The 14,879-nt window shown below is 52.7% G+C and overlaps 1 protein-coding gene across 1 annotated transcript; it reads right to left on the bottom strand.

The window, feature by feature from the left end:
- Nucleotides 1-1,049: 1,049 nt before the first annotated feature.
- On the bottom strand, nt 1,050-9,980 carry NCLIV_028750 (hypothetical protein; the record flags this gene model as incomplete). Its single annotated transcript, XM_003883069.1, has 10 exons — nt 1,050-1,408; nt 1,906-1,971; nt 3,001-3,324; nt 3,750-4,048; nt 4,756-4,943; nt 5,739-6,014; nt 6,532-6,840; nt 7,224-7,409; nt 7,523-9,091; nt 9,858-9,980. 10 exons carry the CDS (start codon nt 9,978-9,980, stop codon nt 1,050-1,052), a joined length of 3,699 nt encoding a protein of 1,232 aa, XP_003883118.1.
- Between the last annotated feature and the right edge of the window lie 4,899 nt (nt 9,981-14,879).

Below are 14,879 nucleotides of genomic sequence, written 5' to 3'. Positions count from 1 at the left end.
GCGTCCTGAGCCACCTTTTATTGTCACATGTTCTTGTGCATGGTAGTACACCAGACCTGTGTCTGAGCTAAATGTGGGTCTTTCTAGTCGTGAAGAACGGCGTCTACACCAAGGCAACGGAAACGCGCGCCATCATGGGGTGAGCGTGTAACAGTGAGAGAGAGGCGTGTACGGGGGAAGCGGTGGAAAGCACTAAAAACGGGCACTTTGAGGAAGCGAAGTCTGCTGGCCTGTGTGGAACGCCGGCACACCGAGAGTCGCGATACCGCAAAAACAAGGCCGTGGGGCAGAGTCGGACGTGAGAATCTGCTGGCAGACAGCTGTACTGAAGATAGGAGCCGCGTAAAGAAGGTAGAGAGGGAGCTTTTCTCCCGGATACGACAGAAGACAGGAAATGGATACCGGCATAAGCCCAGCACGCTTGGATAGAGAAAGAGGCGATGTACTCGAACAGTTCGTGCGACCGGTCAGCGACACGAAAAGAGGGCGGGACACGCAACGCCACCTGGAGCGAGCAAAACAGGTTTAAAAACCGAGGGTTCGGCACGAGTCGTTGTCAACGAAAGTTGCCATTCCAAGACACAAGGGACTGACCGAAAAACCGCAAACGTCACTCTCAACTCAGCAGCCCAAGACGATTTGCTGACGCCACTTCCGCATGGTGTGCCTGTTCATTCCAAATTAAGATCCCTTCACAAACGCCCCCCCATGATGTCACTCCGAGAAAGAGATTAGCGTGTGGAATAAAACTTGCATACCCTACTGAGTACAGAGGAGCAACTTCTTAACACGGACACGCTTCCCGTCCTCCCCGCAAACGCAAGTCTTCATCCTGCTTCTTGCTTGGGTCGGGCCCCGCAAATCGCGGAACCGATGCCTGATGCTGCGGAGATCCGTGTTCAGATCGAATACCGGCTTTTTGGGATTGAGCACCTCCCGATTTCCTCTCTGCCGTTGCATCCACGGCCCGCGCCTCCCGGACCACCGGGGCGGAAAGGGCCAAGTACCTTCCTGGTCCTCGGCCCCTCCTTCGCATCCGCTTTTCGTCGTCACGCTCTATCTGGAGCACACGCCTCGAAACAGACGACAGTGAGGACGGGCGTCGGACAGGCTGGACAAGGCTCACTCAGCGCCTCTTCTGCCAGGGCCGGGAAGTCAATCTCTACGCGAAGAAACCGGCTGTGTTTGGTCCACAGGCGGCTCAAGAAAAAGGCGCCTTCCTGCGCTATCACGTTCCAAGCTCCTCCGAAGGGTTCGCTATACCGCCCGATCAGGTAGGACTGAATGCATGTGGAAAACGTCGTCCAGTCGCGGGTGTATTGGTATCGCTGGAAGAGCATGCCAATCAAGTACGAGACGTCTTTCTCCATGTACGGAGGCACTTTGCTGTTCATGACGCGCACGACACCTGCGCACACACGCACAGTCGAAGGGTTGGCGACGCCTGCAACGGGGCCTTCGCCGCTGACCCCAATCGGTTCCAATATATGAAAGCTGCAATCAGAAAGGAAAACGTACGCGTATGAGGGGTGCGGCAAATATGGATGCAAACACAGATATGACTGGAAATATAGAGACACCCCAAGCACATCGGTAGACAACGGACGCGTCGGCCTAAAGACGCAGACCTTGTGGCGGAACCAGGGACTCCACACCACCTTCAGGGACACTATAGAGGAAAGCACATACATAAATAATGTATCCCTGCCATATAAAATATGCAAACGCAGAACAGATTAACCAAACGTCAAGCATATCGATGGGTAGATAGCTGTTTGTAGACATCCTTCTTTTTTACAGACACGGGGCATTTCTGGGAACAAAGACGTGGACGCGCTTATGCCTCGTGCGTCTGCGATACGAATGTCCATCTGAAAAAAACTACTGCACTGGAGGAAGCATTACCTGAGAAATCCTTCTGTCGGCAGATGCCATATGTTTTCTCGGCCGCTCGTTCATGAAGTCGGATCTCTGCACGGATACCCAGACCCAGAAAGTCTCGCCTTGCATGCGAAGAGACCAGGCTCCAAGCGTACAGTTACCGTAAAACGGCGAGTCACTGGAGCCTCTGTCTAGGCTCACCCCTTGATGAGATACGGCCAAACACCGCAAACGCCAGCGCGCTGAAGCGTTGTAGACACCAGGTATATTCCTTCTTCTTTCCTATGCCTCTGTCGAAACACCAGTGTAGTACGTATTTTGACGCTTTGTTGAAAACCGTGACCAAAAACCGGGAACAGGACAGGTCGACTAGAGACGGGAGACGCCCCAGCGATGCATGCGAAAAGAAGTGACACGGGATCCGATCACGGGCAACAACTCTCGCGGCACATTCGGCGACCTTTCCCATCCTCATTGGTTAACCGCAGGCTCGGACGCAGACCAAAAAGAAGCCGTCGGAAATATCTCACAACCATGTGTTCTCGGGATCCTCTCGGCAAAGCGCAACGCGTCCCTAGTGAACGTGTGCGCGCTCCACCGCAAACAAACATATATATATATATATATATATATGCGGAGGACAGAACACAGACACGCAGATATATCGGTATTTCACGTGGGATATTCAATTGCTTTGATTCCTCAGTGTTGCTACACTGTGGTGCAAGAAGCCCTGACGCATCGTTTATCCTTCACAAGCAGCACGAAGCAGCTGCATTTTCATTCAGTCCACAAATTGTCCAGGCTCCAGGGTCAGATGTTCCTCGGTTCGCCTACCATCCTACAAAGCTTCTCTACTTTTGCATACAAACAACGACCATTCTCAAGCATGTCCGCAATTCACTACTGCTTCATCCGACGCACCAATCAGCCTGCTTCGACCGCCAATCCGCGGTGACCCGGTTCAAAAGCAACGCCTGGCATTACATATATATATATATATATATATATATATATATATATATGCCCGTAAAGCGCCGGGAAATACATTGAGGCCGTTTCGCGGTAGACGTCTACAGCTTTGCACTCCTGTATGTCCCACTGTTTTCTGCATCCTACCTTCCTTGCGGGGTTTCCGGGTTTTATACATTATGAGGTGGAAGAGGAATTGTCGTCCGTCTCTGTACATTCCATCCTGTTCGACGACGTGGAGGGACCCGTGAATGTGAGTTGCAGCCATGCCGAAGTTCGGAGTGCGGTTGATGATAACTTGCCAGAAAAAGCCGTAGTGCTGGTCCATGTCATTTCGGATTACTGTGCAAATGTTCTGAAGTCGCTTGTCGCTTAGAGGTTCTCTGAAGAGAAGTTCCACGGACCTCCACACGTGGTACGCCTCTTCCATGCAGACGTTCGACGGCCGTCGTTCTTTGAGACGCGCCAAAGCTGTGGAGGCATAGGGCACGCAGCAACACGAAGAAACCAAGTCTGACCCTATTCCACAAAGGCTCGAGACGACGTAGTCTCACGGTGCCACATGAACAATAGGCACGCAGATATACATATAAATATATATATATATACACACATATATATGTGTAGACAGATAGAATGATCGATAGGTATGTACGCGACGTTTTGTCGGTAACGCAAAACGACACCGGATGGCGTCTGTCGCAACAGACGCACAGCCGTCGATTTCTACTGATTAACACACGAGCCGGACTTGCTAGAGAGTGACAAACGAACCAGTCGTCGCTGGCGATGCAGCAGCTGGGAAGGAAACAGTGTCTCCGGTTTTCCGCAGCCCTTTGCCTGCTGGGTCGTGCGCTAGGTTGCCGAACAGAGCGGATGCCTCAGTGTTTTCGTACCTGTCTGCCGAAGATAGTTTTCATTAGGAGACCGCTTCATCTTCAGACGGACGAAGGCCTCTGTATCTACAGACTTGGTATCATCAACGTCGAGAGCTTCGTTGCTCGCCGCGTAGTTCCGAGGCAGTTCTTTTGACATCGAAAGTCTTGCGCGAGACAAGCTGAGCACCTTCGTCGGTTTTCGCTCGGGTTCCGTGTGCAGCCTCTTCACCACCGTGGGCTTTCGGGGGCGCGCGATCCCTGCCAAGAACGCATCTCTCTCTTCGGGAGAAAGGTCGATCTTCTCCGGCTCGAGATGCCTGTGGACATGAACGAGGAAAAGCGGCGACAGGTGACGCTTATACACGTGCCAGAAAACGCGACACTAGGCACACGCATATTCGCGCGTGCGCCGGGGGAGATTTGAGAGACCTGACACAGTCGAGGACAGTGAACCCCGAACTTGATTTTAAAAAGTTTTTTCTACGGAGTGGTGCAGCTGGGACCTGAACTGTGACAAAGGGTTTCTAGCGCGACCATGGCGAGACCTAACTTTGACGCCAACGAAGGAAACATATCCAGAGAGTAACCGACGTGCTGACCCGAGTCCAACGTACAAAGCACCTAGCTTATGACGGGAGAAATGGGAATCTATCCCCCGGACGGAACGAACGAGGACAGACCTATCACAGCAAGGGCTCTCCACTCTGTACTCTGGAAGGAAACACCATAAGCTGACGTTTGGTGCGAGCAAAGCATACGATACAGGTCAGCGGAATGGAGTCGCGAAATGCGCTCCAAACAAAGGCCTTTCGTCAGCAAACGCATCACGTGTGAAGTGTTGAGGTACGAGGAAACAGCGGGTCATAGTGGCCGTTGGATCCCTTACGTTTCCCACGAACTCCCAGACTCTGACGTGTCGCCACGAGAGACCTGGCCGCCCGACCACCGATTGCATTTCCGATAATTCGGTGAACGGTTTAGAGTGTGCAAATGTCCAAGCTATAAAAATACAGCAGCGACTTACATGCGTGCATTCGCCTCGACTCTCGTGAGAAAGCGGATAATCTTTCCCATTTTCCTTCGGAGAAGCACCTTCCTCCACATGGGGCCCAGGACGCTGATCAGAGGTTGGAAACACAGAAGCTTCTCGCGCTGCAAAACTGACAACTCTTTGGCCGCGTCAGGCTTCACGAACACCATCGTCTTCCCGATCTGCACAGAAACGCAACGCGCCCGAACTCTGCCCAGCATCGCCGTTTCGATATGCCGCAGTTCACCAGGTTTGGATTCACATGCACTTTTTTCTCTCCGGGCAAAAAACGAGTTTGTGCAAAAGAAGAGCTCCAAATGCATGCACGTGTCTGCATGCAGGCCAAGCGCATGTAAGGAATGCAAGAAAAAGGCACCCGTATCGCGTGCCCGCTCAGATCTGCGAACACGCCACATGCGGCTTTGTTCTTCGACTTCCTCGTGCCATCCCGACCTCACGACGACTGTCCTAAACAGAAATGATTGGCCATTGTGGATCCTAGAGGTTTCCGACCCTATCAAAAGCTCTCGGGTTCGCGGGTCCGTGGCACTCGTGCCAACCTTTCCGCCCGTCGACCGCTCACGCTTCCTGCGCGTGCCCTCGCCCTTCTAGACTGGAAGCCTTGGCCCCATGTCGCCGAGCGCGGCTGATTCGGGCAAAATCTTAATCAACCCACGCGGGAGCCCTAATCACCACGTAGAGTGAATTTAGCCGATTGCAACGCGCGCGCACCCCACGGAAAACAGTCCCCCTTCAGAAAAGCTCGTCAAGGCCCACACGCCAAACTCGAACGGAACACTTCAATCGACGAGGATGACAAATTTTCACGGGAGTGTGTTGTGTTTTACCACAGGCGTCGTAACGCACGCACACCTGAAAGGAAGGCCAGGGACCGGATCCCCCTCCTTTCCGGCCGGTTGCTGAGACGGCGAAACAAACAGAGCATCGTTCGTCGATATGTTTCCGTGTACTCTTACCACCCATGAGGACGCGGGAATTCCCGACTGTTCGAGAAGCATCTGGGCGACCTCTTTCCTATCACGATCAGAATTTACGAGGCCCATGTCGAGCCACCGGAAGTGACTGCAGAATTCGCTGAAGTTTCGCCGGTACGCGTATCCAACTTGGCGGAGTTGAAGCGCCTCCAAAATGGAAAGCGAGAAAAGCTGATTCAGCACCTTCGAGGCATTCCATCCCAGAGGTTTCTTCTCCTCGTTCGGCTTCAGGCAACGGATAAAATGTGCCTCCGTTTGCTGGACAGCGCGACGTAAACGGGCAGACACAAGCACAACTGCAGTCACTAAAGGACGGGGATGACCGTTGAGCACGCACGGGTATCTGAGCGCCAACATTCAGTTTCACGGCCATGCTTGACTTCAGTCCGGTCAAAATGCATACAGATGGAGACTGCTGCAACAGTGCATATTGTTATGTATTTACACATACACATCGTGAGGCATACAAGCCTATTCTAAGGCAAGACGCAGCATAGACGCCAATAGGCTGAAGGGATGTGATTCCGGTGTAGCATGTCTACTGCTCGTGCTGTGGTAAAGGCGTTTTCACGCCGCCCTACAAAAGATATATAAATCTATACAAACGCTGGACCTCGTGGATAGATGAGGCGAGTGTAGAAGTACGTACGCTCATGCACCTGAATCTGAACACAGAGCTGCATTTGCACATAGGGAAACACGACGGGTGTCTAATGCGGATGGTGGAAGCTGTCTGTGGAACCAAACATGCGGGGATTGATCTAACAAAACTTACGGCCATGATTCCGATCATCTCCTCCAAGTTTTTCAGGAACTTGGACGCGATAAGTGTTCCCTTCCCGATTTTCCCTGCCTCAATTTCAATGCCTTCAAAGAGCGCCTTCGTGACAGGGTCAGGCGATTCCTTGATAACATCCATCGCGTCTTTTCGTAGGAAGTCTTTGTTCTTTTCCAGCATCCCTTCGCATGTATACTCGATATCGGCAATCGTGTGCCGGATCACAAATTTCATCCGTTTGTCTCTCCTAGATTCAAAGAAAAATCCTGAGGGCCCCAGACGGCGCAGGATTGTTCCACAGAAACCCTACAAAAAGCACACCAGCCACATATGGCATGCGAGGCTGAGTCTAGAAGTGCCTGCGAGGTCCCGTGTGCACCGATAAAGCACTTGCGTTCTAAACTACGCATTGTGTGCAATCACATGGACTGACAACGCGTAGACGCGCCCAGACATGGAGCAATTATCAGAGAGAGCACAGTGTTCTGGAAAACAAGAAGTTGCACAACAAAGGCGATGTGCTCAGCATACGCTTTTGGGGGTCAGTGCATAAAGCCAGCCTCGACTGGTGTAGTCGCAGCCGGTGGTTTTGAAACACTAGCACCAGGCTTTCTGGACACTGAAGGTTTGGGCGTGTCTCATAGACGACGGAGGCCTTCGTCGTAACAACAGAAACAGTCAAATAGCACGCTTGAGGGCACGACCTCCGATGTCTCGCGCGACGAAGTGGAAGCGCGGAGCTCCACTGGAACTGCATTTCCCATGGAAAAGGAGGTTAAAAAACGACACTCGTCCCAGTCCAGTGGGCCAGTGCTGGTCGACATGACGACAAATGACAGGGAGGGGTCGGGCACGTGAAGCAGACGAGAAGACGACTGCGTCGAACAACGACGCATGATTCAAAAGAGTGGAGGAGGGTAACTGGCATAGTGCGGCATAATGAAATGACAATGACGGCATTCTGGAGTGACGTCTTCTTTGTTCTTACCTCGTCAGTGGATTTAAGGCCTAAGCAAGCGTCTTCGAGTAGGGCAAAGAAGGAATCGTTCTTTCCGCACAAAGCGCTGACAAGTGCAAGATTGTCTGTGTACTCAAGGGCTTCAGTAGGGACACCCTCAGTCTGGTACAGCTTCGTCTCCATTTCGAATACAACGTCGACGAAGTGTTTCTGGAGATACTCATTGGTGATGTTAATCAGAACCTGCTCGAGCGAGTTCACTTCGAGAACTTCGAAACCGAAAATATCGAGAATTCCAATGAAATGGGGCATGCCGTTTGGCGCGTCGATCAAGTTATTAAGCTGCCGGACAAGCCAATCGAAGAGCTTATCGTACACATTTTTCGACAAAGACAAGACAGACATTTGTGCTTCATCCATGGTCCGCACACCTTCGATTATCTGGGCTCCGACCTTTGTCGATTTCATAAGGATCGCCTTCTTCAGAGCCGCATCATCGACGTGGAGGAGCTGGCAAGCTTCTCGCAGCGTTTCCTCGCTCTGTGGAGAAAGGTACGCTGCATCCGGAACGCCTTGTAAGTCCTGTCCTTCGACTGTAACGTTGCCAATAAGCAGAAGGCCAGAGAGAATCGAAAAGACTGAATCTCGTGTCGGACCCGTGATTTGCATTGCATCCAACGACTCAAGAACCTCCTCAAAATCCGCCTTGTCGTCAATCCCCGGAACGTCGTAGCACCCACCGCTTTTCCCATTTAAGTACACATAATCCTTCAAACCCCGCAAGTGGTACTTGGCGCGCATATCGCTTGTCGCGCCTTTGAGCAGCTGGTAGAATATATGGTAAGATCGCTCGTTCGCTTCCTGGGAGACCACACGGACTTTCTCGAGGAGGAAGTTGGAGATACTCCCGTGTTGAATGCCCCCAGAAGAGGAGACATCGAGCATCATGAAACGTCCAAATCGGCTTGAGTTATTGTTTCGAATTGTTTTCGCGTTTCCGAACGCCTCGAGGATGGGGTTGCCTGCCATAATCGTGTCCTGGATAGTCGTGCGCACCTCAGTGGAAGCCGAAGCAAAAAAACGCATGATTTGTTTCGTTGCTTCCGTCTTGCCTGCTCCAGATTCGCCCGACACAATAATGGATTGATTTTTTTTGTAGCCCTCAAGGTCCTCGAGAGCCGCTCGCGCCGTTTTGAAGACATGCGGTGGGAGCAACTCCGGCTTCGTCGTGGTACGGTACTTCGCTATCCACGCATCCGTGGTGTTCCCGAGATCTTTGAAAGGGTTGACGGCCACCAGAAGCGGCTCGGCAGTTGTGTAGATGATGCTTCTCACATACCGGCTCTTGAGAACGTCCAAGACACATGCTACATTCGTGTGGGGAAGATAGCCGATATCGTCGATCTCCTCAGGCTCAATCAACTCGTTCGCGTTGAACACGTCTGCGGGAGCAACGCGGAATGTCCCTCGCGCCGGAGGGTCGATTTGTTCAAGTTCTAATTCCGTGTCGAGCGAACCCCCAACGACTAGGCATTTTGCAAACACCAGGCTGGGGTCCGCCTTTACTGCGGGGCAATCTGCAGTCCAGCAGGTGAAGTTCTGCGCAAGCAATCAAGAGAGCGCACCGAAGTTCACAGATGAAAACGCTACAGCACTTTCTTAGCGATGTGACTGAGAGTTCAACGGCCAATGTCACATTCTTTTGCGATGCCAATCAAATGCCTCGAAAAGCCTGTGCTACACGTAAGCAGGCAGCATCACGAGACAGTCCACGCAGACGGCTTTCAAACGAGCACGGATCCATGCCCATTCTACACCTGCAGGAATATAGCAGGAAGCGAGCGACGTAATGTTCTCATTCCTGCATCTCAGGTCAACAAGTTGCAGACGAACTGGAGACGTAGAACTGCTCCACAAGCGTGAACAATCACCCAAAAAGAGAGCACAGACGCAGGGTGCCGAAAGGCCCGTGAATACCGCCTTCGCCTTCCTCACGTGAGGGTCCAAAGAAACCAGATTCGCCGCACCGTCGAGCGTATCGGTTTACTGACAGCAGGGCGCTCCCCCCCCACCTTCCCCTCCTGAGGATCCTGAAGCCCCTGTGTACTCGTGGGTGAGATCAATCTTTCCTAAATTTGGAAGTCACCGGTGCGGCCGAGTTTAAGCCAGAGACAGACGGCGACTACGCCGGAGAAGTGAATAACAGGCAAGAGCGAGGAATAAGGAGAACGCAGAAACGGCAACTTGGGCGGGCGTGCAGAACCAACCCCCCCGAGCGAGATGGGCTCCTCCAAACAGAACGCGCCCCTTTGCGCCTGCTTCGCTCTACGCAAAATGCACTCGCTGCATCGTGCAGACTTCTCACCGTTAAAGTGGTTCCATCACGGCCGAAAGGAACGACGCTTGATTTTCTTTGGAAATGCTTCGCCTCTGGTGAGTCCTTGGCCATTCCCCGCCCCAGCGGCATCTGCACCTGTTTGGGGGCCATGGTGAACGAAGGAAAGAGATGTGGTTGAGAGAGGTAACCGATGAACCCGGTCTAACTTTGCAGCAGTCGTCGGACGGCCTGCTCTCTGCCGGGACGAACTTTGCCCCAAGCGGATTCCCGCGAGAGTCGAGTCAGTCTGGCCACGGAGTATTATTTGAACGTGAAGCAAGTAGACAGTACACGGTTATGAAGATCGCCTCAAATATCGAGACACAGAGGAGCAAAACGGGTCAAGAAATGTTTCACTGCAGTAAGGCTGCCACGCGCTTGTTTCATGGACGGGGGGCGATACGGAGTCAGAGGCGTTTTATCTCCGGAGGTTTACGGCTGAAGACTGATTACCGAAGGTTGGATGCCCAGACGAGAAGAGCAGGCATGCCAACCGTTATGTAAGGGAAAAACATGAAGAGCTCGAACCGGAGGAGGGGGAGCAGGAGCGTGAGAGGGAAAATTGACAGCATCTTGTTGCAGACGTAAAAACACAGCGACGCACCGCGTGAACGAGGCTTTGACGTGTCAGACAAACGAGGCGCTACACCGATGCGTACCTTTGCAGAGCAAAAGTCGACACAAAAGAGAAGGGTGGGTCACGGAGTGTGAAAAAGCAAGGCTGACGAGCATCGAGCGGCTTCTGTGTTTCAGTCGATGGTCACAAAAGAAAAAGGTTCTTGGCGTCGATGCTTCCACGGCCAGTAAATACCTCCGCGGATTGGGACCTCAGTCTGCCAGCCAGCCTTAGCATCCCTGCACTTCCCGACCGATCGGCTCACGCCACCAAATCCGTGAGCCAAACGTTTTCCCCTATCCAAGCAGGGAAAACTGGGATTGAAACTGCGTGGAAAATCAGGATAGGTGGGGTGTACAAGGCGCCCGTCCCTCCGCTCTTGCTGTGCAGAGAGCCACCGGACCCGGGGCGGTAGCGTCACCAGCTAGCTGCTCTGCCATGGCGAGAGGCTAGGCCATATCGAGTTACATGCTGGGTTCGCATGCCGTTGTCTATCGGGAGGAAGCGCATTCTTGACAGAGAAAAGGCGCCTATACACTTCTTCAGGTGTCGGGGTTGCAGAGAGCAAGGCTTTAGTTCGGCTTCCCGCTCTTAATCGCTGTGCGTGCCGCCGCGATTAACGGGAACCGGTGGGTTGAGGGGCAGCCAAGGCCCGGAGGCAGTGGAAGGAAAAGCGGTGTAGCGTGTGCAACTAGGTTCCAGCAGCGCCCTCATTTTCGTGCCCGAAATAAAGATCACATATAGCCAGTGGAAATGTGACTGGTGAACGGCGGGCGGAGACACCCGAACTCAGCGTCGAGCATAGCTGCGTGATGAAAAGCACAGGGACGCTGCAACCTTTGCTTTCTGGCCGGAGGACGACGCTTCCTCGGCGGTATGCAGATATGCTTGATCCTGAGAACTGCACATCCGGTTTTTTTTCGCAAGGAACGCTAGGCACCGAACAACAGACATAGACAGCTGGTCTTGTCTAGCTGGAAGCATCGAGCTACCGCGTCCAAAAACAGCGCCGTCGTAAGCAAGCGCATCGGTCAGTCGTCGTTGTCCGTGGGATTGGAAGAGACCATTTTCTTCAGTTCCATAGTTTCGAGTGTATATGGATGAGTCACTGCGGAAGCCCATATGCAAAAATGCTGAAGAAGGGTGCCCAGTAAGATCACTGTCAGCAGGTGGTGTCGCTCTACTCGTGAAGAAGCAAACTCAGGAGAGATTGCGCGTCAGTTCTCAAAAAAATGGCACCCTTCCCTAAAACACCGAACTTCCATGCGGCAATTCCTAGACACGGGACTGTCGACACGCTTAGCTGAACGCAATGCACGGACACGGAAGCGAACCGCTGTATCGCTGATTCCCCGCCCTCTGGGCTCTGGGGGGTCAAATTCCCCGATAGGCCTGTACCGTTTTCAAACTCTAGAGGCACAGCGCGCGCGGACACACGAAAGATGCAACCACCAACCTGTATACGCCTGCAACTAAAATCTCATGTCTTTCTGTTGTAGATCACTGACTGTTTTCTGCTTGACGGATGTTTGATGATTCATGAGGCCAGAGCCTGGGCGTCACCGCGTAAAGCTTGTTGCATCCGAGATGGGGGCAACCCTTCGCACTTTGAATCCCTAGAATGGACCGAAGGGCTAACGTCTCTGTGTCGGTTACATGTTGGTCAGACAACAAAACGCCTGTTTGTTGCTGGTGACCCGATTCACCAGCGGAGAGATTAGTTGAGCCATACTGAGGAAATCGAGGCCTGCCCCTTTCGCAAGGCTGTGCGATGCCTGAATGATGCAGAATGACAAGTTACTACATGGCTCGATGCAACGCTCCCACGTACGGGGAATGGTTGCAAGTTCCTCCGGTCCGCAAGCGTGCTTTGCATGCGTAAAGAATGATTCGTAGGGCGTCCGAGGGTTCACATCACACGGAACTTCAATCTGGTCGAGCGGCTGTAGCTCCGGTGAGTCGCAAGACTCACGCCTCATAGTAGTATCGCTATTTGAGTTCTCTTCCACCGATTCTCGATGCAGCCAGATTCTGCCTTCCTCAGAGTCCCACCGAGAAACGTCTCTGCCTCGCACTGGGCTGTGGAAGGTACTGGGTAGCGAAAGAGCTTCGATCCCCTTGTACCTTTCCATATCCTCTCGAGGTGCTGAAAAGGTGCTCCCCGGAAAGCAGTCTTCCGCACTCGCTGTCCGTTGTGACAGCAATTCGGATGGCAACGAGACGCCGGGTGCGAGACTCTGCATGATGATGATTTTGTCGCCGACAAATTCATAGATCATCGGCAGGCCCACAGAAATCGGTAGGGCACGCTTGTTGAGGGCATCAAAATCTGCCGCGCAGTCCAAAATGAAGCACACCATCCTTGGAGACCGTGCCGCCACAGAGTCCACCATATCGACAAGATTGACGGTGCAGCGTTTGATACTGTTTCGCGGTTTCCCTGATGTTTCGTGGGCCTCGGTATGACTCACCGGGGTTACGAAACACGGCTGTGCGCTCACCTGCGTCGCAAGCCCTGCATAGTATACGCAGACGCTGTCACCTGGTTGAACGCATTCACAAAACTCCTCAAATTCTTTTAGAAATCGTGCCTTGGGTCGATTAACGGCAAAGGCGATGCTGCTATTTTCGAGCGTCGCATGTCGCTGAATCGCATCTTTTCCCTGCCAATGAGTACTAGAGGTCCTTTCAGGCGAATCGGCGTGCTTCCCTGTCGTGGATGGTCTCAGCAAGCTCTGCAGGGCTCCCACAGTGTTGGCGCAGTCATGAAGCGCCGTACGATGACGTGTTTGATGATCATGGTACGTGTTTGCTATAAAGAGAAATTTGTTCGGCCGGTCTACGTCTATAGTGAGAGGGAAGAACCGCTCTGAAAGGACGACATTGCGTGGCGCTGCCGCAACCTTCTCCTCAGTCGCTTCCAGGCACTGTCCGCATTCGGCCACCGCCTTCACGGCCACACATGTTTGGACAACAACAGAGGGAGAAAACGCTGAAACGATCGATGACGAGGGAACTCCTCCCGAAGTCGTGTCCGAAGCGGGGCACACACGTGCAGGGTCATCGTGCCTCGACCCGACACCACCAGCGCTTCGGTCACCGCATGAGGTACGAGTTCTCGTACCTGTCGCTTGACCAGCTCGGTTAGGTGCATTCCCCATGCCGTGGTTTCGACAGAACTAGAGGGCCTGTACAGTGAATCGCTCAATCTCACGGGGACCCGCAGCGTTACTATCCCGGTGTACGCTCACTTTGCTTGCCCATCGAAAAAATACTATCGTCTGATTGCAAGGCAATGCAACATGCTTCGGAGATTCTTGCTCTGAATCGCGCGGGACAGGCTTCCGCACAGCCAACTGGACGTATTTACGTTTCACTTCTGTACAGGCTCAGAGGACCGAGGTGGTGACACACCGCGGGAAATAAGAGAGGAAAAACGAGCATCCAATGGGCGCGAGCCAATTCATGTCAAAAATGAGGCCACAGTAGACAGTAACATCCCCAGTGTGGCAAAGTTGCCATGCGCGTCGGAGTGAGCGGGAACAACGCCTGGAGACGAGTCAACGGGCCGCAAGTCCCCGACTGCAGAAGGGCAGATATTTTGGGAGCTCCTATTCCGCGGTTATAATTAGCAGCACCGTCGCCAGGAACAAAAGAAAACAAATAACCGACCGCTAGAAATTTCAAATCAGGGCTCGCTGCTATGACAGGAAGAAGACACGGTCGTCGTCGCTGGTCCGAGTTAAAAAGGAACGGTAACTCAACAAATGCGCTGACGCCACGCATGAATGCACATGCGTGTCGCCTCAATCTAGAGCCGGAAACCTGCACTAACAGTAGTAACAATGAGAGTCAACAGAGAAGGGCCTCTCACCGAAGGAACAAAGTTCCGGACGAACATTTACTGGTGGTAAAGCTGGTTGGTCTGCCCAGCTGCGGTGTCTTACAGAGAGCCATACGAGCGGCTGCATGCTCGTAGTGAACACAACTTGATTCATCCAGGAAACTATGCTTATCCCGTCAAAAGTCTGTTTTTATGGCTTACCTCTCTCAGGTACTTGAGTTATCATCAGTCTGTGGCGAAAGCAAAATTTGGTTAGTGAGCGGAGAACAGCAGCTCCGCAGTTGCCGCTCAACGAAGCACGGGACATGCAACAGCGTTTAGCTACGCCTAACGTGTCTTTGCGCCTTCACATTTTTATATTTGTTCTGTACATTTTCCGTGCCATGACGGCTTCTCTAGCACTCTACCACCATTGTGTAGTCAACACCAAGGGAACAGTTTGTATATTTCGAGCGTGGGACCGTTAAATGCGTTTTTGCCCCGATTCATGGGGCCAGAGGTGGGGCATGCGAGAAGCGCGTGACGCGCCAAACCCGAAACATACCAGAGT

This window comes from Neospora caninum, chromosome VIIb (genome assembly GCF_000208865.1).
Source record: "Neospora caninum Liverpool complete genome, chromosome VIIb".
Lineage (NCBI taxonomy): Eukaryota > Apicomplexa > Conoidasida > Eucoccidiorida > Sarcocystidae > Neospora > Neospora caninum.
Note: the sequence above shows the minus strand (reverse complement) of the source record. Positions and strands in the feature narration are given on the sequence as shown.